Source organism: Elephantulus edwardii, unplaced genomic scaffold, assembly GCF_000299155.1.
Source record: "Elephantulus edwardii isolate Elephantulus edwardi_28Jun2011 unplaced genomic scaffold, EleEdw1.0 scaffold00185, whole genome shotgun sequence".
Taxonomy (NCBI): Eukaryota; Metazoa; Chordata; class Mammalia; order Macroscelidea; family Macroscelididae; genus Elephantulus; species Elephantulus edwardii.
Window position 1 is genome coordinate 4,939,190 of NW_006399935.1, and position 25,678 is coordinate 4,964,867.

General features: G+C 56.4%; 1 protein-coding gene across 1 annotated transcript in view; it reads right to left on the reverse strand.

The window, feature by feature from the left end:
* The window catches only part of KDM4B (lysine (K)-specific demethylase 4B), a 131,204-nt gene that overhangs the window by 47,632 nt on the left and 57,894 nt on the right, over positions 1 to 25,678 (reverse strand). Inside the window, exons 7-8 of the mRNA XM_006896435.1 lie at positions 22,555 to 22,692; positions 529 to 725 (exon numbers count right to left, since the gene is read on the reverse strand). Of these exons, the coding sequence (XP_006896497.1) occupies positions 529 to 725; positions 22,555 to 22,692 (335 nt within the window). The remainder of the gene's footprint in view (positions 1 to 528; positions 726 to 22,554; positions 22,693 to 25,678) is intronic.

Here is a 25,678-nt window from a genome sequence, read left to right on the forward strand (position 1 = left end):
GCCACACGTGGAGGGAGGAGCCACACGTGGAGGGAGGAGGGCCACACGTGGAGGGAGGAGGGCCACACATGAGGGAGGAGGGGCACGTATGGGGAGGAGCCACACGTGGAGGGAGGGGCCACACATGGAGGGAGGAGCCACACGTGGAGGGAGGAGCCACACGTGGAGGGAGGAGCCACACGAGGGAGGAACCATACAGGCGGTGGAGCCAGACATTAGGAAGGAGAGGCACACAAGGGGTTGGGGGTATACACAAGGAGGGGGGCATGCGTAGGGAGGAAGCATGCACGGGAGAGGGGCCACACACAGGGAAGGAGGTGGACAAGGGACACGCATGGGAGAGGGGCCACACACAGGGAAAGAGGAGGCACACACTGGGAAGGAGGGGGCACACAAGGCAAAGGGGGCACGGACGGGGAAGGAGGGGGCACACACAAGGAGGAGGGGGCGTGCACAGAGGAGGGGCGCGCAGGGAGGAGGGGGGCACACAGGGGACGGGGTGCACACGGAGAAGGAGGGGGCACACACCTGCGCAGGAGCTTGGCCTTGAGGGAGGCGCAGGAGGCGCTCCAGTTGCTGAGCGCGGGGCTGCTGAGGGCGGTGGGCCGCGTGTGGTCCAGCACCGTCAGGTCCTTGCCCTGCTTCCACTGCTCGTAGCGCTCGGGCTGCAGGATGCGCACGAAGACGTCCATGGAGATCTTCACCATGTCCTTCCGGCACGTGCACTGCAGGGACACCAGCCAACATCAGGCCTCACAACTCTGCCTCCTGAGGTCCTTGCCGGACCCTCTCCCAAGCGGGCCTTCCTGCAAGCCCCACCCCCACGGTCCAGCCACTCTGTCCTCCACCGGCCGCTGCCTTTTCTTTCTAGACACAGGACGTGGCCGCTGCCAGCAAGTCAAGCTGGATTCATGGTGATGCGGGCGTCAGACAGAACTGGGCTCACAGGATTTCAAAGGCTAGTTATGCAGAAGTGTATTGCCATGCCTTTCTTCTGAGGCACCTTTGGGTGAATATGAACCCCCAACCTTTCAGTCAGCAGCCCAGCACTTAACCAACCATTTGCACCTCCTGGAACTCCAGGGCTGCTGTACAACTTCCCATCTGGGTGTTGCAACAATAAATCCACTCGATTTACAATCTTCAAGTTGAAGATCTACCCAGTCGAGCCTCGGAAGGAAGGCCTGGGGGTCATGGCACACAGCTTTTCTGTACTCAGCTCTGTTGTGGGTCACGTGGGGGCTGTACACTGGTGTCAACAAGATAGCAGCTGGCTGTGCAACCGCCCAGCCCGGTGCTGAAGGGGCTGCAGTCAGGACTGGGTGCACAGAGGACACGGCTGACGAGCCTCGCTGCCGTCACGCAGACAAGGGCCTGAGCCCACAAGGCCAGTGAACTGCTCTCTAATAGAGGGCGAGGAAGACACGGCAAGTCCGCAGAGACACAGAAAACAAACAAGCCCCGGTCCCAGCCTGCGAGGCACCTGCCCGGCATGGGCGCTCTGCTGAGTTCAGATGTGAGGAGGGCACACTGGAAGGGGGTGCCAGCAACCAGCTGGTCCACATGCCAGCAGGGACACAGGCAAGGGCAGCAGCCCCCACTCCCTACAGACAGGACCTGGCCCCTCCCACTTCCCCAACGCCTCTAACCCCCCTTCCCATGCAGGTAGGTGGGGATAAAGGAAGAAGCCATGGGGAAGTGACAGGAGAGTGAGGTGGCTGTGACTGCTCGTCCCTCAGTGTGGCCTGGACACACTAACGTCAAATCTGAGTCCTCAGGGTGTGGAGACCCTGCAGGACATCAGCGGGCTCTCCACACCCTCTCCCACCCACCACCATGACCACCGGAAGGCCAACAGCTGCCCCTGGTGGTGCCACCTGGTGCCTTCTGTCTGCTGGTTGGCCAGGCTCTGGGACAGTAATAACTCTGCCATGCCAAGTGGCAGGGAATATTTATGGCCAAGCGATTCCCAGCAAACTCAATCCATTTAATGAAAAACAGTGCAGGAGAACAAGCTGGGGACAGCATTTGGCTTCTGATGGGCAGAGACACAGATGGTGGCTGGGCCTCATTCTTGGCCGGGTGGGCCTCCCTGAGTGGCCACTGTGGACACCGAAGGGATGGGTGTCGAGTGACTCTGCATCTGCTGTTCCCTGAGTTATTAGCAGGGCACCTGTGTGTGCCTGCGGGCCACCGGACCTGCACCCACTCCCCCTCCACCCACCACCCACCCCCGGCTTCTGTGTAGTCCTGCTTCGGGTGCCATCTGCCCAGGGCCACAGCACCAGGTCCTCAGGCCCCATCGAGGATGGCAGAGACTAGGAAGCCTCTAACCATGTCTCCCACGTTCTGGGGGGCTCACAGGGGCCTTTCACTGGGGAAAGCCTGGATCTGGAGGCTGGGCTCCCAGGGAGACCCCTCAGAAGGCAATTTGCCCTGGACTTCAACCCTGAAGGCTGGAATTCAGACCCACCCAGCTGTGCTGTGGAAGAAAAGCCTGGTGGTCTGCTCTCCTTGACATTACAGCCAAGAACACTCGGAGACAAGTCTGTCCCATCACATGACTTTACAGCTGAGCTGGGCCTAGGGTGGGGGTCCTGAGGGAAGAAGATAAAGGCCTCATCTCACTGAGACCCCCTCTAGGCCATACCATGAACCTGGCATCTTGTCTCAGCTGCCCCAGTACAGAAGAGAAAGCTGTGGGACCTGGGCAGAGACGACGTCCTCGAAACCTGCTTCTCTGGCCAACATGCTAAGCCCACTGCAGGGACCACTGGCCGGAGTTCCGGGCATGCCCTCTGCCAGTGCAGCACTCATCTACCAGGGAGGTGTGCGGAGACCACATGCAAGTGTCTCCTGGTCACTTGGGACTGACTACGCGACATGCTGGGTGAGAGGGAGGCTCGGAGAGGGGACAGTGCAGCCCGTAAGGAAACAGACCACCCCAACTGGGGCATGTCCCGCAGGGCCCCGCGGCCCCCGTTAACGGTCCCGCCCAGCTCGATGCCTGCTCCTCAGCTAAGCATCCTCCACAGCCTCGTGACAGACGGGATGCGGCCTCCGAGGGAGCCTGGCTGCCATTAGTTCTGATGGAGAAATCAGGCCCAAATCGAGGAGAAGGCGGTCTGAGTGGCCCCCCTGCAGGCTGAGCATGCCCCAGGGCCCTGTGTACCATGCTGCCACCACAGTGCCAAACGCTCCGACAGCTCTGAGCGGCTGGGTAATGAGGACAGAGCCAGGCAGGTGGGGGATGACAGCACCAACCCACCCCAGACAAAGGCAGGGGCTAGGAACTGTATCAGCAAGTATGGCATCTGGGGACATGTGGGGACAGGGCCAGAGACACGAGGGGGAGGCGAGAGTGGCAGTGGGCTTGCCAGCACTCAGCCTAACCACGACCCCTCTTTCATGTCCTCGGCGGCGGGGGGTGGGCTGACAGCCAATAGTGATGGGTCAGCCTGTGGCCCAGAACAAGCATGCTTTCTCCCCTCAGTCCCCAGAGGGCCCGGCAGTGGCAGGTCTGCCTGAGGCCCAGGACAGGAATCCTTTCTCCCCCTCAGTCCCAGGAGTGGCCGGCCTCTCTGAGGGGCTCCCGGCAGAGGGGCTCCCACCCTGCCCAATGGACCTGTGTGGAGGGAGGGGCCGGCCTCTCTGAGGGGCTCCCGGCAGAGGGGCTGCCACCCTGCCCAGTGGACCTGGAGAGGGCCCAGCATGCTGCCCCAGAGACTGCTCTCCACAGGCTCCGGACAGAGCTGGGGCTGCTCAGCGCTTCCCCTGTCCCCCAAGTCCTGGGAGATAAAGGTGTGTGCTCAGAGATCCCCATCCCTGCAAGGTCTGCTTGGAGGAGCAAACATCAACATCAGAGGGAGATGCTGGCAATGCCAGGCAGCCCAGCTGAGCCTCGGACGCGGCAGACAGGCTGCCTGCCCCATGCCCCAAACCCAGCCCTGTGGCCAAGGAATTGAGACCTTCGGTCACAGGCTGAGAAACCCCTGCCATGCTGCCCACCATCCACGCTGTCCATCATCCACACTTAGTCCACAAAGCATACTTCTGCTGGGGCCACAGTGCCTTTCTGCTAAAACAGGCTTGTCTTGGAGTAACAAAGTGAGTGCTCCAAAGTGCTGGAGAGCAATGATGTCAGTTTAAAGACTTAGGTGCACCTGATCCAAGTCACTATATTTCCAATCACTTTCTATGCATTTGAAAGTGAGACAACGAACAAAGACGACAGAAGAACTGCTGCCTCTGAATCGTGGTATTGGAGGAGTACTGACTGTCCCACGACTGTCAAAAGGACAGACAAGTCTGTCTGGAAGGGAGTGCAACCAGGGTGCCCCTTGGAGGCTAGGATGGTGACACTTCGCCTCACGTGCTCTGAGTGTGTTGTTACGAGGGGCTGGTACTTGGGAAAGGCCACCAGGCTGGGAAAGGAGGAAGAGAGGGCCCCCAACGAGACGGACGGCACAGTGGCTGATCATGAGCTCGAGTGTATCCGAGACGGTGAGGAAGGTGCAGGACCGGGCAGGGCTCCGAGGGTCACCGTGAGCCGGAATCCACTCAACCTAACACCATCTAACACCACCAATGCCCTGACAGTCTGTTAATCTGGAGAAACACGAAACGCACACTTGTGGACAGAGTCAGGACCCATTTATGAGACATCTTCAGAAAGAAACAAGGAAATCCATCAAAACATCAAGCCTGGGTCTTTCAGTTTTGAGAACAAACTGTTTCTACTTACTCGAGGTATCGCTATTCATCAAGAGACTCACCTACGCCAGGGTCTGGCAGCTACAGTCCCAGGTCCAAATCAAGCCTGTGCTTGTAAATAAAGTTTTATTGGCACTGCAGTGACAGAGCTGCAAGCTGAGATGGGGACTGCCTGGCATGTCCACTGTCAGCCCTTTGCAGGAAGAGTGCTGGCCCCTAATTTAAGTTACACAATTTGTTGGTGACTCGACTCCAACTCACGGCTGGACACCATGCCTCATGGACTGTATGTTGCCCAGTCCGGGGATTCTTGCTGTGGCCTGCACCTCTGAGTCCCTTGTGGGGACGCTGTGACAGTCCTGACCACTGGGGGACTCCCTCTCTGTGCTGGCTTTCTACTCCATCAAATATGACATCCTTTCCTAGTGATGGATTCCCTCCCGAGACATGTCCAAAGCCACAGAGGCACACGACGTTCCGTCAGGACACACAGGGCTTTCAGTGGCTGATTTCCAGGCCGGCCGGCCTTCCTAGTCTGTCTGAATCTGGAAGCTGCACAGAAATCTGCTAACATGGGGAAGTGTGGAACCTGGGGGCACACAGGCCACCACAGTACCACACACTGACAGGCAAGGTGGAATACTGTTCACAAGGTAACTGGGCACAGGTCTGTGGGTCTGGGTGGTCATCCTCCCCCACACAGTTCAGTGTCCCACGTGGGCAGCAGGAGACCTGTCCACATGAAGACCTTTAGGTCTTCTTGATCTTGGCAGCCACCCACCCACTACCTGGTTCCCAAACTGCTGGGGGGCCAGGAAGCCAGGGTGCCCGAGGTCAGGAGGCCTTCATACCCACAGTGAAGATGCGCTGGTGCCTGTGGCCAGAAAGCTGACTGAGCCCCAGGCTCTGCTTCCTCGAGGCACTCACCGGCCGGCCCAGGCCTGCCCACTGCCCAGGGCAGGCACTGACAGGGCTGAAGTACATGGCCTGACGGCCACCCTGCAGATTGCTGGACACTCACCGGCCAGTCCAGGCCTGACCGCCGTCCAGGGCAGGCCCTCAACAGGACAGGGCTGAAGTACATGGCCTGTCGACCACCCTGCACTGCAGGCTGCCAGCCCCAGCCTCCAAGCCCCAGCCCCCAACCCCACTGGGTTTCATGCCCTAGCTTTCTTTTCTTTTCTTTTTTTTAATGAGCTCAGATATTCACAAAAGGAAAACACAGGAATCTAGGTCCCCAGAATACCATCTAAGGATTCAGGCCTCATTTACTAAGGAGACTACACCAAGGCCTGTGTTAGAATCTGGGGAGCGTGCTATCTGGGAGGTGCATTTTAGGGGAGGGAGTAAGGGTGGGGTATCCATTGTTAACAGAATTCTATTCCAGAATGCTACCCCCACAGAGGTAATGTTTTGTAATCAGCCAATGGATGGTGACGGGGCCGGGGTCATTCAGAGAAAGAAGGGTCTCGGGTGTGGGTGACTGCGTCAGTCACCTCCTGCCTTCTGTGCAGCCACCACGTCTGTCAGCGGAACGGACACACTGTGAGGAGACGAAGGGAGACTAGGGAGAGAGGCCTGGTGATCCACTTCTGAAACCTGACCTATGAAAACCCTATGGGTGACAATGGTCCAACCCACCAGGGAGCCTGGGGACAGTTCCACGGGGCCTGGGCCCCAGAAGCCGGGCCCAGGACAGCAGTTCACACGCGGTGATGCGAGGTGTGACCAAGATGGCAGGAGATGCTCCCTCAAAGAGCACACTACAGCGCTGCGTCAAGACCCAAGCTTCACCCTGAAACCTACAGCATCCCCTTACAGCAGGAAGTAGCTAAGAGAATACGCCGTCCCCTTTTCCTTATGAATCAGGGTGAAGTCTCTCTCAAGGAGGAGTGATAGGGAATGGCAAAGGACACACTGACAAAGGAGATTAATCAGAACTGGCTTTGACAAGCACTGTGGCAATTGGACAATTAAAACAGACATTGGGGGAGGGAAAGAAAAGAACGAACTGGGGAGGAGGGTAGAGAAAATAGTGCAACAATGAATGAATGAAAACCCCAAATCTCTGTAAATGTTCATTAAAATTAATAAATTAAAAAAAAAAAAAGACCCAAGCTTCAGGCTCCACGAGCCCCTGAGCTGCCGGGCACAGCATGCACGTCCATCCTCACATTCCGCAGGTCTGAGGAGCTTAAAGAAGGAACGTCCCTTTTTAATAGGAGAGCAGTGCAGTGTTTGTCCATTTTGTGACTGGGGTACTACCCCCAGGATAAAGATAAAGACCTGCAAGTTCACCGATGCTGTGTAATGTTTTATGAGTTCACTGTTTTGTTTTTTTTAAAAAAAAAACTTTTTTTTTAAAATTTTTTTTTTGTGTGTGTGTACCATCAAATCAGATCTGACTGGTACAGGAGGAGACTGTCCCTCCTTCCCTGGCAGAGCATCTGGTGGATTGGAACCATGTACCTCTGGGATTGTAGTTGCAGCTCCTTGCCACTAGGCCACCAGAGCTCCCCTGATGAGTTCACTGTTTAAAAAGTACATACGATTAGGCATTACATGTAGAACAACAGCCCAGAATAAGAGGTACATTGAAAAGAGCACTAGGGGGAAGAAGGGTTAGGGAGAAAATTGTGCAACAGTGAATGAATTTTTTTTTAAAAGTTAACTGGGGGAGGGGGAGTGGAGAGAAAGGGAGTAAAAGTGTCCAATAATGAATGAATGAAAAGATAACTTTTATGTAAACTTTTGTCAAAGTCACAATTAAAATAAAACAAATGTATTCTAAAAAAAGAAGGTACTGATCTTAGATAGTTGTTGTTATGTGCCGTCGAGTCACTTGCAACTCACAGAGACCCTATGTGCAAGGGTTATAAACCTAACTCTATCCCATGCCCTCAGTCTGCCAGACCCACGCCCATTACCCCAATCACCGAATCGATCCCTCTCATCGAGGGTCTTCCTCTCCTGCGCCGTCCCTCCACACTCCCAAACATGATGTCCCTCTCCAAGGACCGGTCCCTCCTTGCAACATGACCAAAGTATGTCAGACGAAGCTTCAGAATCCTTGACTCCAAGGAGCAATCTGGCTTCACCCTCTCCAGGACAAACCTGTTTGTTCTCCTAGCAGTCCATGGTATATTCAACACTCTTCTCCAGCACCACAGCTCAAAGGAATCAATTCTCTTTCTATCGTCCCTAGTCAGTGCTCAACTCTCTGATGCATAGCACGCAATGGTCGGGATCAGGCGTATTTTAGTCTCCACCTTGATGTCACTGCTCTTCAGTACTCTGGAAAGGTCCCTGACAGCAAATTTCCCCAATACAATTTGTCTCTTAATTTCCTGGCTGCTGGTACCAAGAGTGTTGACTGTGGAGCCAAGCAAACTAAAACTGTTAACTACCTCAATCTCTTCACCATCCATAATGATGCCGCCAATTGGCCCAATTGTGAGAATCTTTGTTTTCTTGATGTTGAGCTTCAATCCATATTGAAGGCTGCAGTCCTTGACCTTCTGCAGCAAGCGCTTCAGATCTTAGATTAGCTTCTGCAATTATGGCCACCAAATCCAGGGCAGAACGGTCTCTCACCTTTAGCCCCAGGGCAATTGCTTCAGTTGGCCAAAGGCAGGGAGGACCATGAGAAGTCCACCAGCCTGGCAATGCAGCTATGCTGGGGCGCAGGACTGCTGGGAGGGCCCCGAGTAATAGGGGAGACAGAGCAGTACATGCAAAAGCTGGAGCAGAGAGCGCCTGGTATTCACCCAACAGAGGCCCCCTTGGTGCACAGAGAAGCACCCATTGTAAGCACGTGCCCTTCTGCCCCTCTGGGGGCTGTCTGCCATGCCCTGGCCCTGTCCTCGGTCACCTACGGCCTCCTTGGCAGCCGCTGAGGTTACAGGATGCTGCCTAGCCTAGGAAACAGTAAAGAGCCTCAACTCCCAGCGACCCCGCACAAGGTGGGTGTCCCTGCTCCCTGTCTGTAACTCCTTTCTCAGCGTCTGTGGAGTTCTCTTTACGAGCCATTATAATTCCACATAAAATGACTGAAATCACAGGAAATGGTGTGCTTTTGTAATGCTCAATAAAAAACAAAATTAAAAACACATCAAACTTAAGACCTTCCTTGAGCATCTCAGAGCAGAAGCAGAGTGTCCCTGGGTGCCAAGCCCCAGGCATCAGCAGAGTGGAAGCCAGCCGCAGGGCACCTCAGAGGCCCGTGCCAGCACCACACAGATGGCAGGGCCCACACACAGAGGCGTCGGCCACTGGCCAGGCCGAGACCGAAATGTGATCTTTAAGGATGTGATGACAGCTAAGATGAAGCCAGGCTGGGTCAGGGTAGGCTTCTATCTACACAAGAGAAGACACAGTGAGAGTGGAGAGATCCCACGGGAAGACAGAGGCATGACTGGAGGGACACGGCGACAGGCCGAGGACTTCCAGGCCAGGAACAATCCGCTCGTCCACACCAGAGCTGAGGGGACAAGCAGTTGTGGTTTCCATCTTTCAGCCGTGCCACACAGAGAGGCCCACCACGACGGGGCGGCCAGTGACACGTGATGCCAAGTCACCAGCACTCAGGCCTAGGAAGGAAGGGGCACTTCAGCCGTGCCTGCCACCGCAGGGGCAGTAGAGAAGATGGGCCGACGTCAGTGTGGGCAGGGGCATGGGGCAGAGGGGGATCCCGGAGTTGCTCTTAATGTCCCCACATGCTGACCTCCCCAAGGGGGCTCCCTCAGAACAGGCTTCCCGGTGGCCCCGTGCCCATGGTAACTGGGCACACACCTCTGCTCCTTCTGTCTGAACCACGCATGGGGTCGGGCCCCTGCCCTGGATAACTGGAGGTCCTGGGAGGTCAGAGCCCTAGGTAAACACGTGCACACCCACAGTCACACCACATACGCCACACACGTGCACCCCCACGTGTACCCATCCCACACTGCACCACACAAATGTACAAACATACCTCCATACATGCACATGCTCAGACATCAATCACATGCACACACGTGCACACGAACACCTCACGTGCACTCACATCACACGCACACACACTCACGCTCACATGGAGCCGACAGTGCATCTGCTGCACCCAGACCCCAGGTCACAAGCCTTCTCTGGGCTGCAGACGCTCACAGCATTTCCAGGACTGGTCACCTCCTAGAGCCTCCAGTTCTGCCCAGCTGTCCAGGCTCCCTCCCCACTTATCACGGCCACTAGGCCCCCCGCAGCCAAGGGCCCCTTCCCCCAGGTCCCTGCCCCGATCACTAGTGAGCAGGGCCACCGCAGGGCCCAGGAGCACAGAGCAGGGCTGGCTCTGCTGAGAGGGACCCTGTGGGCGGCCAGAGTCGAGGCCAGACTGGCCACGTCCACCCTGCAGGCAGCAGCCAGCTCTTTTACGAGCGAGAGCAGATGTTAGCACATCCTCATCGCCGACACAAAGTGGGGGAAGCGACGCAGCCACCGACCTACAGAGAAAGCGATTAAGCGTGTTTCAGTGAAATCATCAACCTAAATAGCATGTGGCCACAGGGGCTCCCATTTTCTCAGAAGCGGGGAACCAGGGCGGAACACGGAGGACGAGCTGGGAGGGAGCACAGCTCACAGCTCCCGGGGCGCGGACGGGGCCTGCTCCGCTATGGGGGCCGGGCAGGATAGGGAAGGGGGTTCCTGATGGTCCAGCACATCCTCGCAGGCTCCCACCTGTCCTGGGACCACTCGATGACATGTCCAAAGTCCAGCAGCACCTCTCAGCCCTGCCCCTGCCCGCTGAGTCCTGCTCCTGATATCACCGCAGCACTGCCCAGAACCTTCCACCCACCCTGCCCCCGCCCCGCCCAGGCCCCCGCTGCTCTGCCACGATCCCCAGGAGCCCAGCCCTCCCTGTGTCCCCTGCTCCTCAGCGGCTCCTGCTTGGCCTCCGTCCAGCTCTGCCTCTGGCAGCTGAAGAGAGACTTGCGGGCCAGGTGAGAGGAGCCGGTGCAGAAGAAGGGGCCGCAAACCACCGCTCACACTTCCCTCTCCTGGGGCGCTGAGGGCTGAACTGCAGCCCCCAAAACACACGTGGCTAATTTCATGGCTCAAGTAACACCGGCCAACTCTGAGGAAGTTCAAAGCCGCCTTGGCGACATGTTTCTGTCAAGCCATCGGCGCGGGCAGCCCTCTCCTCCAGAGCAGGTCCACGTCACCACACGCCGTCTGAGTCAGGGCCGACCCCAAAGCACACAGCGTCCTCACGGGCGGCACCCCATTCGGGAACGAGGGTGAACTCTGCCCATGACATCACAGCAGTGAGACAAGAAGACCAGGCTGCGTACAGGAGCAGGACCGACAGCGAAGGCTGATGCCCTGTGGGGAGGCCGCAGGGGTGGGGGCAGCCGGCCAGGACCAGGACCTTCTCCAGCACCACAGAACCAGGGCCCTGGCCTTGGGCCTCCAGCCTGCCCACCTGGGAAATGCTCAGTCTCGGCTTGTGCGCGCCACCCCTCGTGGTCTCCGTCAGGGCAGCACTGGGGCACAGAGGTGCACACGCGGGACGGCTGGCATCAAGCTGCAGGCCCACAAAGCGTCAGGCACCCAGGGTCCAGGTGCTGCTCGCAGAAGCCGCGAGCAGGGTGCACAGCCCCCCTTTATGATGCAGTTACCAGCACTGTAGTGAAGAGACCCACTAACTAACCAGTTCATTAGGAAACCCGCTGGAGGCCTCCGCGGCACTGCAGAAACAAAACAATTAGGCGCAGGCGCCCGGGCTCCGCTCCTGGCCGTGGGCTGGCTTCCCGGCTGCGCCTTCCCGGCGGCGCGGGGCCAGTGAGGCGCTGCAGTCAGAGGCCAGGCGGGGGGGCCGGGGCGCTGGCGGCTCCCTCCTGCCATTACTGCTGTATTTTAAATATGATTCATAGAGGGGAAACTCACACAACATACAAATCGCCACTTTAACCCGTTTAGTGAACAACTCAGGACTTTGAGCACATTCACTGCGTCCCAGCTCCAACACCTCCATCTGGTTCCAGAACATGCTCCTCAGCCCACCAGGAAAGCCCCCCAGCAGTCAGGCCCCACGCCTTCCCCAATGCCTCCTGCCACGCGTGCTGTTCTGAAGGCTTCTCCTCCCAGCCGCCCGGGTGACAGATCAGGGCAGCAGACACTGGAGGGACTGGCAAGGCTTAGAGCCAGACACACATCTTGCTCTAGAAAACATCACTGACCCCCACTTTGGGCCCTTACTGCCTCCCGGTACTTCCCTGCTGACAGAACACCTGGGAGGTGCAGGGTGGAGGCCTTGGGAGGAAGAGGAGGGGAAGGAAGGAAGGAGCCTTAGGAGAAATAGGAGGCAGAGGAACGAAAAGGGTGCCCAGCAAAGGAGCCTCTCCAGGCCAGCGAGATGTCTCAACGGAACGATTCTACCCCGGGGGACACTGGAGACACATCTGTGGTGTCTCAACTGGCCAGGAGGGGCTACCGGTATCAAATGAGTGGAGGCCGGGATGCTGCTCGACACCGTCCACACACAGGACACGGCTCCAGGACAGAGCTCTGTGGCCCCACACCCCGTGTGCCTCAGTGAAGGAAGCTGGGGAGGGAGAGGCAATTCTGCCCCTAGAGTACACTGGTCTGGGATCTGGGGACTTCTACAGTTGTCACGACCGGGGTGGACGTACCACTGGCATTGAGTGAGTGGGCACCAAAATGCCACCCAACTCCCTAGATTGCACAGGAGACTCCGCCCCGGGAGGCTCACCCCCGTGCTAAGAAGGGCAGTGGGCACGGATGAACCCACCTCACCGGCTGTGTGTCCCCAAGCCCCGACAGCCACATCCCAGGCTCTGGGAGACTCCCGGGTGAACAGGCACCACCAGAAGCATTCCAAGACCCTGGTGTGCACTTCTAGAACCTTCCTTCCAGGTGAGACAAGCAGAACAACGTATGCAACCCAGCTGCCCAGGGAATGAAGGGGACAGGGACGTACAGAAGGGCCCTGGACTGACTGACAGGTGTGTGAGCCGGGACATGGAAGGGTCCAGTTCCCAGAACTGAGTCCAGGACAGCAGAAAGGACGACAGACAAGGAGAATCCCAGGAGGAGTGCAAACCAGGGCAGGCGTGCCACTCAGGGAAGGCTTATGAAGGGGTGCTCGGTACCCCAACAACCAGCGAGGTCACCCCTTCTCCCCACGTGTGTAAGACAGTTCCCCTCTCCACTCATGGGGGGCAGAGGGGGGAGGAAGCAGGGAGCAAATCATATGGTGCTGCTTCACCAGTTGCCCCCTCCCCGCCCCCAAGGAGAGTGAAATTCCACCATCCAGGAGTGCATTTCTGTGCTCACGCTCACCGGACACGCCTGGGGTCCCTGTGGACCTAGCCAGGTGACAAGCTCCTCTGTGGAGGGGGCAGCATCCTGCTCTTTCCGTCTGAAGCACAGAAACAGAGCGTAGAAACAGATGCACAGCATATTGTCGGCATGTGAACTTCAGGCTGGGGGACCAACTCAGGAATAAAAGGTCTTAAGAAGTTCCTTGGGGAGGTGTGGGTTGAATTGTGTGTGTGTGTGTGTGTCCCCCGCCCCCAAACGTATGACCCAATACTTGAAAATGTGATTGTGCTTGGAAATGGGTTTTCTTTGTTATGTTAATGAGGGCATGCCCAAGCAGGGCACTTCAGGAAGATAATCACGTGGGAGTTATAAAAAGACCAGAAAGAAGAGGGTGTGTGTGTGTGTGTGTGTGTGTGTGTGTGTGTGTAGACAGAAAGAGAGACTCACAGAGGGGACATGCAGAGAGGGAGAGGACAATTGTCTCGAGGCTACCCATCAGGAAGGGGTCTAAACAGCTGAAGCCCCGCCCTGGACTTCAGTCTCCTCAGTTCTGAGAAAGGAGATTTGTGTCCTTCACTGACCCCTCTTGTGGAACGAGGGTGGGTGGTAAAGGAGAAGAGAGGGTGAGAAACACTGAGAAGGCAGGGCAATCCAGCCCCCCCCAAAGAACACTGGGGCATGTCTGGAGACATCTGAGTGTGTCGTCCAGGGAGGCTGCTCAGCACTTTTCAGTGGACAGGATGCCCCACTGAAGGAAGGACCCACCTGGCAGAGCAGAAGGGAGACCACCCCACTCTGGATGAAATGACCCCTTTCCTGGGTCCCTTTCTGGAACACTCCTCCAGATGTGGGTACAAAACGAAGTCAAGACCTCCATCGAATCAAGTCCAGTGGGCTTTCCACTTGCACCCAGACTCTAACCCTGGATCCCTGGATCCTCAGGCCTGGACCCTGCCTGCTCTCTTTCGTCCTCCAAGAGGGGCCTGAAGGGATCCTAGAGTGAGCTGTGTGGCTGGCTCGAAGCCTTGACAGTCCCTCCAGCATCTGCTGCCCTGATCTGAGTGTTAGGTCGGGGAAGGGTCCCAAGTCATCACCAGGGACTGAGTGACAGGGAAGATCAGGACACGGCGCTGAGCGGAGAACATATTTCACACAGCAATTTACTGCAAACACGGCTGGCCACGGCCATTAATCAGAGGGCCAGTCAGACGGAGCCAGGAGGTGGCAGGGTGGAGGGACTGTGGAATGGAGGGGGGGGGGCACAGTCAGAATGAAGCCAAAGTCCTCGGGCCTCCTCCCTCCCGCCCTCCCTGCCTTCTGCTACCTCCCCCTGGGCTTCTGGTTAATCACTCTGGAGTCATCACCAAATACATGAGACAGTTCTCAAGAGCACAAGGCATTACACACAATGTCTGTCAGGCTAGGGGTTCTAAGGGACCCCCAGCCTGACTCCTGCCAGCCCCCACACAGGAGGCCAGCTCCCAGCTAGAGGACACCCAGGTCCAGAGTGGGCCCCCCCATCCAGCTTGAGAGAGCTGAGATTTCCCAGGGGCGCGCTCTGCAGGCAGTGGGAGTCAACAGCTGGCAGCAAACCAGTTAAATGCGCGGGGGCTCCGGGCCTTCAAACAGGCTTTAAATATCTCTCGCTCTGTTTAATCTGCAGTCAACTTTTCCGCCTTGCGGGCGACTGCAAGAAGCTTGTAATTCCAATTCCTCTAGTGAGGCAGGAAGCAGGGAATGGGGCAGGGAGCAGGGATGAGGCAGGAAGCAGGGAATGGGGCAGGGAGCAGGGAATGGGGCAGGGAGCAGGGATGAGGCAGGAAGCAGGGAATGGGGCAGGGAGCAGGGATGAGGCAGGGAGCAGGGATGAGGCAGGGAGCAGGGAATGGGGCAGGGAGCAGGAATGGGGCAGGGAGCAGGAATGGGGCAGGGAGCAGGAATGGGGCAGGGAGCAGGGATGGGGCAGGGAGCAGGGATGAGGCAGGGAGCAGGCAGGGATGAGGCAGGGAGCAGGGATGGGGCAGGGAGCAGAGACCAAGAGGGAAGGAGGGAGGGGGGTGGGAAGGAAGGAGAAAGTGGGGCGGAGAGGGACTTCTTCCACCCTGGCCCCCCCCACCCCGCTCAAGCAGGCTTGTGGGGCGGCAGGAGGTACCTCTGGTCTTCCCATTAGTAATCTCGCTACAAAGCCCCAGTTAGCCCGCACCAGGGAATTCGGCAGGGAAGGAGTGACCCTCTTCTTCAACCAACAGGCCAGGCCAGGGAGCTGATCACAGGGGTATGGGGTCACCCCACCCTGCAGGAGGAGGGGAGCTTGTCCTTTCCCCCTCTGTTCCCCTAGGGTCCTCACAAGGCCACACTGCCGCAGGGAGCGCTTTATGGGGGGGTGACATCTTGAGTGTGAAGGTGTTGCTGGAACAACACTTAGTCTCCTCACTGCTAACCGGAAGACTGACAGTTCAAATCTACACTCAGTGGCTCCGTGGGAGAACGAGCCACCAATCTGCCCCTGGAGAGGTGACAGCCCAGGACACCCGCCCGGACCGTTCTCTGTCACACGGGAGTCGAAGCACTCTCTCTTCGCCATGCCCTCCCAGGACACCCGCGGGGTCATTCTCTGTCAGGTGAGGTCACCCTCTCTCTCCCATCCCCTCTGTGAGGCTAGGTGGCTTCCATGTCCTGTGTCGCTGGAAGCTGGGCTGCTGATATTCCAGACTCCAGCAGGTCCCTCAGTGGGCAGCTTTCAGGGGAGCTCCGGGCTGAAAAACAGACCTGCTCTGTCCACCTCAACAGGGCACTGACACAGCAGGACACTGTCCGCCCCACCAGGACAGCAGGACACTGTCCGCCACACCAGGACCCTAACATGGGGTCGCCATGAGTCCTAAGTGCTCAACAGCACATAACAACAACAACAACAACAACAAACACTGGGAACATCTGCTGTCAAGGACATGTTTAATATGCTAAAGAGGAAGGATGTCAGCTTAAAGATTAAGGTGCTCCTGACCCAAGCCTTGGTATTTTCCATTGCTTCATATATGCATGGGAAAGTTAGAGAATGAATGAATGCCTTTGAATTGTGGCGTTGGTGAAAATCTCTCATACTTTGGGCATCTTGTCAAGAAATGTCAGTTCTTGGAAAAAGACATCATGCTGTGAAAGGCAGAAGGTCAATTAAAGAGAGGAAGGCCCTGAAGGAACTGGACAGACACAGGGACTGGACACAGTGACCGTAACAATGGGCTCGAGCATGACGGGGACTGTAGGATGGAGACAGTGAGGGCAGTGCAGGGCTCAGATGTGTCCCAGGGCCACTTCAGTCACAGCTGATTAACAATGATAATAACTGCCCAGCACAAAGCTGCCCCAAGTAGGCCTGTCCTGCCCTGGGGACTCACAGCCCTGACCTCCAGGGTCTGAGCCTCTCAAACACTCCTAATCTCGGCTACAACACAATTCTGTTGGTGTGTAACTTGCCTCCTGGCCTCTCTGGGTGGTGCCAGCCTAGCTACTCAGTGAAAGACTGGAGGATGAGGACCACCCAGAGGTGCCTCAGAAGAAAGGTCTGGCAATCTTCTTCCAAAGGAAGCAGCCACTGGAAACCCAGTGCAGTTGCACATTTCTACCCTGACCAGCGGAGGCCAGTGGCAGCCAGCGGTGGAGGCGAGCTTGGTGCGAACTGGTGCGTGCATCTGCCATCCACAGCACATGGCACTCGAGCACCTGTGGAGTGTGGACAGTCCCTCTGGTGGGCATGGCGTCCTCTCTGGAACCTGCACTACCCCGACATGCGGTCCAGGGTCATTTGCTCGTCCTTCTGCTCATCTCCCACCAGATTCTCTTTCTTGATTTCTTGGGAACTGAAGATGATGGGAAGCGGGGGCTTCAGCCATTGTTACCCACCCTATGAAAGAGAACCCACACACCGGGCCACGTGCCCATGGAAAGTGGGCAGTGGGGAGGTTCCCAGCGTCTATCCCCAGACCTGCGTAATCACCGCCATCACGGCTGAAACACCCCATCTGGCCCCAGACGCTGGCCCCACCAGTCTCTGTTCTGGATGAGGTCTCTCCAAGGGGTCAGACCCACCTTGGGTGGTCTTCTGTGACTCCACACACATCTTGAGACCATAAAACCACCTAGTGTGTATCTGCCCTTTCCTCACAGCTGCCTCCTTGAGAAACTGAGCCCCCTCCTCCGGCCTTCAGGCCCTGTCCTTGGTGCCTTCGGGGGCCCCAGCTCAGGAACACCTCCCCATCCCCACCCCACGCCCAGGCGCTGCAGAGCGTCACTGTTTACTGCCCTGATGGGGCCCCAGCTGGCATGCCCCGTGTGTCCCACATGCTGTACGGGCCAGGGCAGTGTAGCAGGGATGGAGTGGACGTGGTAGGCAGGGAGACCTCATGCCTGGAGTTTGATCAGGAAATAAAAATCAGAAGGAGTAAACTGGGCCTGTGAAACACTAGCAAAGTTCACTGCCATGAACACGAGTGAGTCAAGTTTTATTAGCACAGGGTCACATGGACCCATTTCACGGCTGGAGTTTGGGGTGTGGTGCGAAGATGGACGAATCCACTGGCCTTTGGGCAGCAGCGTAGGTGGCCCCTTGGGCTTCTGGGCACTGGGTGAAGCAATGCCAGCCTGGGGGTGAAGGTCAGGGACCAGGAACACACAAATGTGACAGCACTACACAGCTGTCAGAGGCCTCAGGGCTGGTGGGGAGGCCTGCATCCTCCCAACACGCTGACCCTCTGGCCGAGGGCCCTCCCTGTGAGGTAGGGAGGGTCCTTATTTAAACTTCGTGGCCACACAGTCTTAGCTGTTAAAGACACCACTGAGGTTGTGGGCAAAGCCAACAACCATCAACTGCTGCTGGTTCCAACTCTGGGTGCCCCATGTGTGTGTCACAGGAGAGCTACAGACCATAGGACTGTCAATAGTTGCTTTTTCAGAAGTAAACATTTCAGAAGTAAATGGGTTCTTAGACCTTTCTTGAGGTGCCACTGAGTGGATTTAAACTCTTCACACACAGTCTGTATTATGACGTTAATTAATTACAACACCCACAAGGTCAGCACTCTCCCCACTCCCTCCCTGGGATGCTCATTCCCATTTGTCTTTGTGTCCCTTCCTGCTTCCTGAGCTTCCTCCCCGGGTGAGTGCCGTCCTCCTGCTGTCACCTGGTGGCTTGTTCGGGCCTGGCTATGATTTGCCTGAAAGTTGAGTCACAGGGGTGATACTTTATTTTCCTTTTGATCTTTTTCACTTCTTTTTTTAAATCCAATCCTTTAAAAATTTAAAGCCCCCCCCCGTGGGCTTGCAGACTGTAGAGAAGCCAGCATTCAGCAGACCCGACCCAAGGGATGCAGTTTACTGGCCCCAGTGCCGAGAGGCACGTACAGATGGCTGGACTCCACGCCGTGTAGCTGGCCAAGTCCTCCAGTTATGGGGTTCGTAGCTCCTGAGCAAAGAGGTCAAGTGACCAGGACATGGACAGGGCCTGGGAGTCTGAAAAGGCCTTTGTAAGAGTTTCTCAGGCTTAGAATCCATAGTCTTTCTGACTTACTGTGCTGACGTGAAACCTACACCAAGAAGCAGTTGTCCAAACAGAACAAGGAGGCATCGCATGGTTTAAAATCAGGAAAGATGTGCATTGGGGCTGAATCCTTTCTCCGTATCTATTCAGTGTGTGCGCTCTGTAAATCATTCAGAAGCTGGAGTGTATGAAGAAGGATGTGGCGTGAGGCTGGAGGAAAACTCATCAACAACCTGTGTAAGCAGATGACACCATCTTGCTCAGAGAAAGTGAAGAAGACTAGTGAGAATTGCCTCAATAAATTCCGATTAGATAATTTTTTTTTTAAAAAAGTGAAGACGACTTGAAGCACTTCATGCAGAAGATCAAGAACTATAGCCTCCAACATGGATTACATCTCAACACCAGGAAAACAAAACCCTCACACTGGACCAACAGGCAACATCCCGAGAGATTAGAAACAGACTTGCATTGGAACAACTTCTCACTTGGATCCACAATCAACACCCACGGCTGCTGCAGTTATCAAAAGACAAGCTGCAGGGGAGCTCTGGTGGCCTAGTGGCAAGGAGCTGCAACTACAATCCCAGAGGCACACGGTTCGAATCCACCAGATGCTCTGCTGGGGAAGGAGGGACAATCTCCTCCTGCACCTGTCAGATCTGATTTGACGGTACACTCACACAAAAATAATAGATTGCCCTCTTCCCTCTGCTCTTCACAGCTCCAGAACTTCCCATTAGAATTTTGCTCATGTTGTTACTCACCATCTATAGTATTTCATCTCTGAAGACTCTATTCAGAAAGGAAAAACCTCTTTTTAATTGGATGGAGAATTTCTACCTCCTTGGCCTGGGGCCTCTGGAAATCTGCTGTGAATTTATATTTCCTTTCACCTACTGGAAACTAAAGTACCCCTTCATCCCTTTGTTACTGACCTCAGTGTATTGTGCAGTGGGCATCACCTATGCTTGGATTAAACTGTATCTTTCAATATTGACTGACCCTCCTGTCTGCAAGACAAAGAAGCAATGAATAAAAGAACTGTCTGGATGTATCCCAACTGTTTGGATGTACCCCAAGCAATTGTTTAATGGGAAATTAATCAGAAGTTGAAGAAAGTTGCTGGTGGCATGAGCCGTTCATTTCAGAGGGTCTGTTCAGAAGACCATTCTTCCATATTTGGCCTTGCCCAGACTAGCAACCTGACTGTCACCATGGTGAGAAGCTACTTCTTCTCCGTAAACAGTGAAATGCATCTGACATAAAGCTTGCCTTCCTCTTTGAAATGATCTGAGACTCTTCAGTCTGCTCTGCTTGCTCAAGGAAGCATTGAGACTGAACATCAGCATAATTATTTGTAGCCTTTAATAACCATTATCAGATTGGAAAACAATTAAAAAATATGTGCTAAGGTAAATATAAATAAAACACCATTTTATGTTTTTGCACGAAAAAAAAATAATAATAAATTTAAAAAAAAAAGACAAGCTGCGCTGGGAAAGAGACTATCGAGGAGCTCTTCAAATGGTTTTTAAGAAGCAAAGAGATTAGTTTAAAGACTACGGTGTACCTGACACAAGCCATGGTATTTTCAATTGCTTCCTAAGCATCTTGAAGTTGGACACTGAGTAAGGTAGACCCAGAATCACCGCCTTTGAGCTGCGGCACTGGACGAGAGGACTGAACACCCCGTGGACGGCCGAGGAGCGGCAACTCTGTCTTGGAAGCAGTGCAGACACAGTGCCCCTCAGAGGCCAGGAACGTGGGCCTCACACATTCTGGGTGTGTGTGCTGTCAGGAGAGGCCAGCCCTTGGAAAAGGACATCACGTTGGAAAGGGACAGAGACAGAGAGGAAGGTTCTCAACGAGATGGGCTGACGCAGTGACTGTCCGAAGAGGCCGGGACAAAGACGGGGAGGTCGGCACAGGCCAGGCTTCGGATCTGTCGTTCACAGGGTCACTATGCGTTGTGGTCAGCTTGATGGAGCCTAACAACAACAACAAGGTCCAGCACCACCTGCCTGTCTGTGCTGTGGAGGCCTGAGTGCTGCTAGGACGCTGGGGCTGGGCCATGGCGGGCAGTGACGGAGTAGGAGTCAAAGGACTTATCACACAGGCGCAGCGACGGGCCTGTGGATTCCGACAGGACACTGTGTGACACAGAGCCGGCGCACAAGTCCCCTGGGCTGAAGGCACCACCATGGCCTGGAGTGGTCGAAGGATCCGACTGTGCGAGGCCGAGGCTGCATTCAAGGCTGCCGTCTTTATACTCTGCGTGGGTCTGTGAGTCACAGCTGACGCCACGGCTGCTGCCCCAGCCTCTGGACGCCGTGTCCCGGGGCTGTCCTCCAGAAGGGGACATGAGTGACAGTCATGCTCTCGGGTCCCCCAAGAAAAGGCCAGCAGGTGATAAGCGGCCCCCTCCCCCCGCCCCAGTGCTCACGGAGCCGCCTGCCGTGTCCAGCCGAGCCCAGGAGCCAGCGGCACCCACACTTGGACGCCCGCCTTGAACCCCTGGCTGGCTCGCTGCGCTGCACGCCGCTTGTTCAGTAATTTCACGCTACGCCGCCCAACAATGTCAGCGTGGAGGCCCAACCTCGGGCCGCACTTCCCAAATGTCACTTGTTTGTGAACACATGGCTGAGCCCACAATTGCTTTTAATATCTGGGCAGTCCCTGCCGGCCCAACAGCACCGGCTCTGACGGCACCCCCAGGACTCGCCCCGGCCGCTCACGTCTCAATTGGAGGCTTGGACTTGGCTGTGGGCCACCATGCAGGCAAAGTCCACAGCTGAGTTCACAACCGCCCAGCCTCCCTGAACCCCTCAGCAGACACTTTGCCACAGTCACATAGATAAAGGAAAAACCAAATACCCTCCCTCAAAGGCTAGGCCTTCGTGATTACTCTGCTAGGTCACAAGGCTGGAGGTTCAAGGCCATCCTGAGGTCATCAAAAGAAGGGCCTGCGGACGACTTCTACAAACTAGCCACTGACTGGCAGCTCGGCCGGGGTCGGCGCTCTGGGGTCAGCAGGCAGGGACTGGGTAGCCACAGAAGACGACGCAGTCGGTGAATGTCACTGTCGAGCAGTGAAGAGGACAGGGCTCGAGGGACTGGGCCACCCCAAGTGCCACTTGGAGAAGCACCCAGAAATCAGGCCAACGGCCCCAGTGCAGGGTAGGAGCTGTTGTTCGCTGTCACCGAAAAAACCAGGGCAAGCACTCAATGCCGTAACTGCGTCTGTGAGGTAGGCGGGTCACCCCTGCCCGGAGCCCCATCCCCTCCAGGTCCCTTCGTTCCCCCACTTTCTGGGGGCTCAGAGCCACAGCCCTGTCCATCTGTCCAGGCCCCTGTCAGGGCCCCCCCCCCCAAGGCCACACCCTGAGAGCTGACACAGGCAGACACACAAGCTGGGGGCAGACATGTCTGGTTCCTTTCACGAGGCCTCACGCATCCTCTGTCATTAACCCTCAGGGAGAAGGGGCTGGAAGCACCGAGGGCGTGAGGACGGGCTTCATTCATTCGGACGCAGCCTCCCGGCTACCGCGGGTCTCAGAGACCAGCACAGCAAGTCCAGGGAAGATGACATGGCCTCCAGGGGGCGCCACATCGCAGGAAGGCGGGTACGGGTGCGGCCCGGGAACCGGTCAGTGCAAGGAGGCAGCGGGCAGCCGCTCGTGGGGATGGGACCACGTGTCCCTGTGGCTGAGGGCGCTCAGCAGTGAGGTGCCCATTGCAAAGCCCCATCCCGGGGACTCCAGGCCAACACTGTGTCCTCAGGCAGCGCCGACCACACAGTGAAGCCCAGCCACCCCAGGGGCTGCGGGAACACGCAGCAGCGCATGCAGGAGCCGGACCGCTGGCCAGGGCAGTCAGTGTCAAACTTCCGACGATTCCAGAAGCACAGCTGGCTGAAGCAGCTGGGCAGGTGCGTCAGCCTGTGCCTCAAAATCCCCATTCCCCCCACCCAGCTCAAGGGTACTCACCTGAGTGGCCACTTTCCCATAATCGATCCATCGCAAGGTGGCAAAATTGGTGGATTCTGCGCAGTTGAAGCCGTGGTTGAATCCAGCGTGGTAGCCGTAGGGAAACGTGATCATGAACTCCCCGGCCTCCTGTGTGATCTGGGGAGAGAGGTCAGAGGGTGAGGGACGAGGCTCCAGGTTAGACGGACGCTGGACACGATGCCAACCAGCTCCGGACTGAGCCAGGGGTGCTGGGGACCATGAACAAGCCGGGGATCTGGCAGTGGCCAGGGTCACATCCCTCGTGAGAACTCCACGTGCCAGTCAACCAGTGCTTTCCAGAGGGGACGTGGCCAGCAGCCCAGGCGGGTGGCTCTGTTGCCAGTACTAGAGGCCAGCCACCCTGTCCCGAGTGGGACTTCGAGATGCAGCAAAGCATCCAAACCGTTGTGGCTGTGTGCTGTTGAGACGCAGATGACTCCTGACTGACCCCCAGTGGGTTTGCAGAAGCTGCCACTCGCCCAGGAGGGCGCATCCTCCCATGAGATGCCCATCTCTCCCACAGAGCAGCCGGTGGATTCAAACTGCCTGCCTCTGGGTTGGAAGAACAATTCCTTATTCACTATGCCCCCAGAGCTCTTTATCTACAAACGAGGGGGCTTCAGACACCCGAAATTTACTCTCACTGACTGAAGGCCAGAAGCAGGGAATCAAGGTGGGGGGGTGCACTCCCTGGAAGGCTCCAGGTGAGGGTCTTCCTGGCCCCTCCCAGCTGCAGGCCGCAGACAGCAGGGGCTGGGCAGAGCTGTGTCCCTCCCCCCGCTGCCCCTCCTGTGGCACTGCCCCTGCGCTTGTCCTCGCATCTCCTCCCTCAGACTGCACGAGGGCACGTCCTGCTCGAGCAGGGCCCATCCTAACTTGATTACACCCACTAAGACCCAGTTTACAAACCAGGTCACCTTCACAGGGACAAGGGGCTCGGGCCTCTCTTTGACAGGCAGAACGATGGACCCACAATTCTGCCCAGGATATCATGTGGGTCAACCCTCGTCTACGCCGCAGTCCTCCGGCTGACGGACACTTGGCCTGTCTCCGGTCTGAGCACTCAGGAACCACAGTGCAGCACCTTGGGGTGGATGCTGTCATGATCTGTCATCGAGCCAACTCGACTCCGGTGACCTGGTCAACAGAACACCACGCTCCCCATCCTGGCCGCCTTCCTGGTCACGGGGAGTCTGAGCCCACTGTGGCGGCCACCACGCCCATCCATCTCATGCAGGGGCCCCCTCCTTTTGGTTGACCCTCCCCTTTATCAGGTTCTCCTGCAGGGACCATCCCCTCCTGACAAGACATACAAAGTACATGAGACGAAGGCTCATCATCTTCACCTCTGAGGAACTTTCTGGCTACACTTCTTCAAGATCTTCACTCTTCGGGCAGTTCCTGATACAACCAATATTCCGCACAGACACCGTGATTCAAAGGCATCGGTTCTTCAGTCTTCCTTTTTCATAGTCAAATGAGCCAAGTGGAAAACACTACTGAGTAATGAAAATACTATATAATTGAAAAAGCTGCTTTGGGTCAGGTGCGCCTTAGTTCTCAAAGTGACATCCTTGCTCTTTAGCACCGTAACTAGGTCCGTGGCAGCCGACCTGCCCACTGCGAAAGGCAGTGTGGTTTAACTGCTGTTTCCAGGGCAGTGGTTGTTGACCCAAGCAGGAGGAGACCACTGACCGCTTCTCATGATGCTCTTTATTGGTGGCAAGCTTCGCCTTCTTCACCTTCAAGCATAATCCATCCTGAAGGCGACCCCTCCATCATGTTATGTGCACACAGGGTGTGTCGCCTGCTGCTAAGTGTCCCTCCAGTCCTGATGCCACGTTCTTCTTCACGTAGCCTGGCTTCGTGCGTGACTTGGCTGGCACACAAACTGGGGGTGGCTGTTACTGGGTGTCACCGAGTCAAGTCCGGCTCACAGCGACCCTGTGAGCGACAGCCCTAAACCCTGTCCTTTCCTGTGCCGTCCTTCCAATCGGACGCACTTGACCCACTGCTGCGGCCACTGTGTCAGTCCATCTGGTCAGCTGAGGGTCTTCCTCTCTTTTGCTGACCTTTCCAGGCACGAGGTCCCTCTCCCCGGAACAGAGACGATTCACAACAAACCTGTGAGAGGCAGCTTTGTCTGTGTCTCCCAGGCGCACTCTGGCTGAACCTTCTCCAAGACATGGCTGTTTGTTCTCTTGGCCGTCCAGGGGCTAGGTGCGGAGAAAGGACACAGCCCTGATTCACTTCTTTTCTGATCTACTCGTTTGTAGACGTTTGTTCTCATTTCTCCAGTCGATACACCTGGGTCATGAGCCAGCGGCGTCCCAGGACAGGCGTGCTTCCCCTCCCCGTCAGCACTTGGGGATGTCGCTCCAGTCATTCCTGTGGGAGGACGGGACCGCCGTCATCACGTCGATTCAGCCAGTATCTACTCAAGTCCTTCAGCCCGCGTTGATCCATTTGTTCGTCGTTTCCCTGTGGACTGGGGGGTGTTCTCAGCCCGCTCCTCCACTCTGCTCCCCTGATGGGTAAGTGCTGATGGCTGGATTTCTCTAAGTAACTGATGAGAAGACAGCGCCTTGGTAGGGAGCGAGGAGGTGGCAGAAGCTGGAGGTGGGGGAGTGGGACTTCAAGAACCAGCTAGAGTCAAAAATCAATCAAAACTGACAAGCCTGAGAAAATCCAGGTCTAGAGAACACGGAGAGATTTTTCTTTTCCGATAATTAATTGCACCAATCAAGGAGAGGCAGCATGCATTAAGTTATGTTTTCAAATTTGCTTCCAAGTGACAAGTGTATGTGGTGGAGTCAGTTAGAGGCAGGAGCCAGGGGTGAGAGGAACACCCGATCCCACCAGCCCCTGGACATGGCCTCTGTGGGCACGGTGTCCCAATTGAACTGAAGAGGTGAGATTTTTTTTTCAGAAACACATCATGACTGGTTTTCTTACCCCACCTGAGCTGACCCTGGAAGCCCATCCTAGCCCACCTCCAAGTTGGTTGGCCCCATTGGTCAGCAGGGCCCACATGCTCAGCCGGACACAGGGTGGGGACCAAGCTTAAGTCTGGAGGCATCTTGGGGCCTGTGGAAGGCAGCAG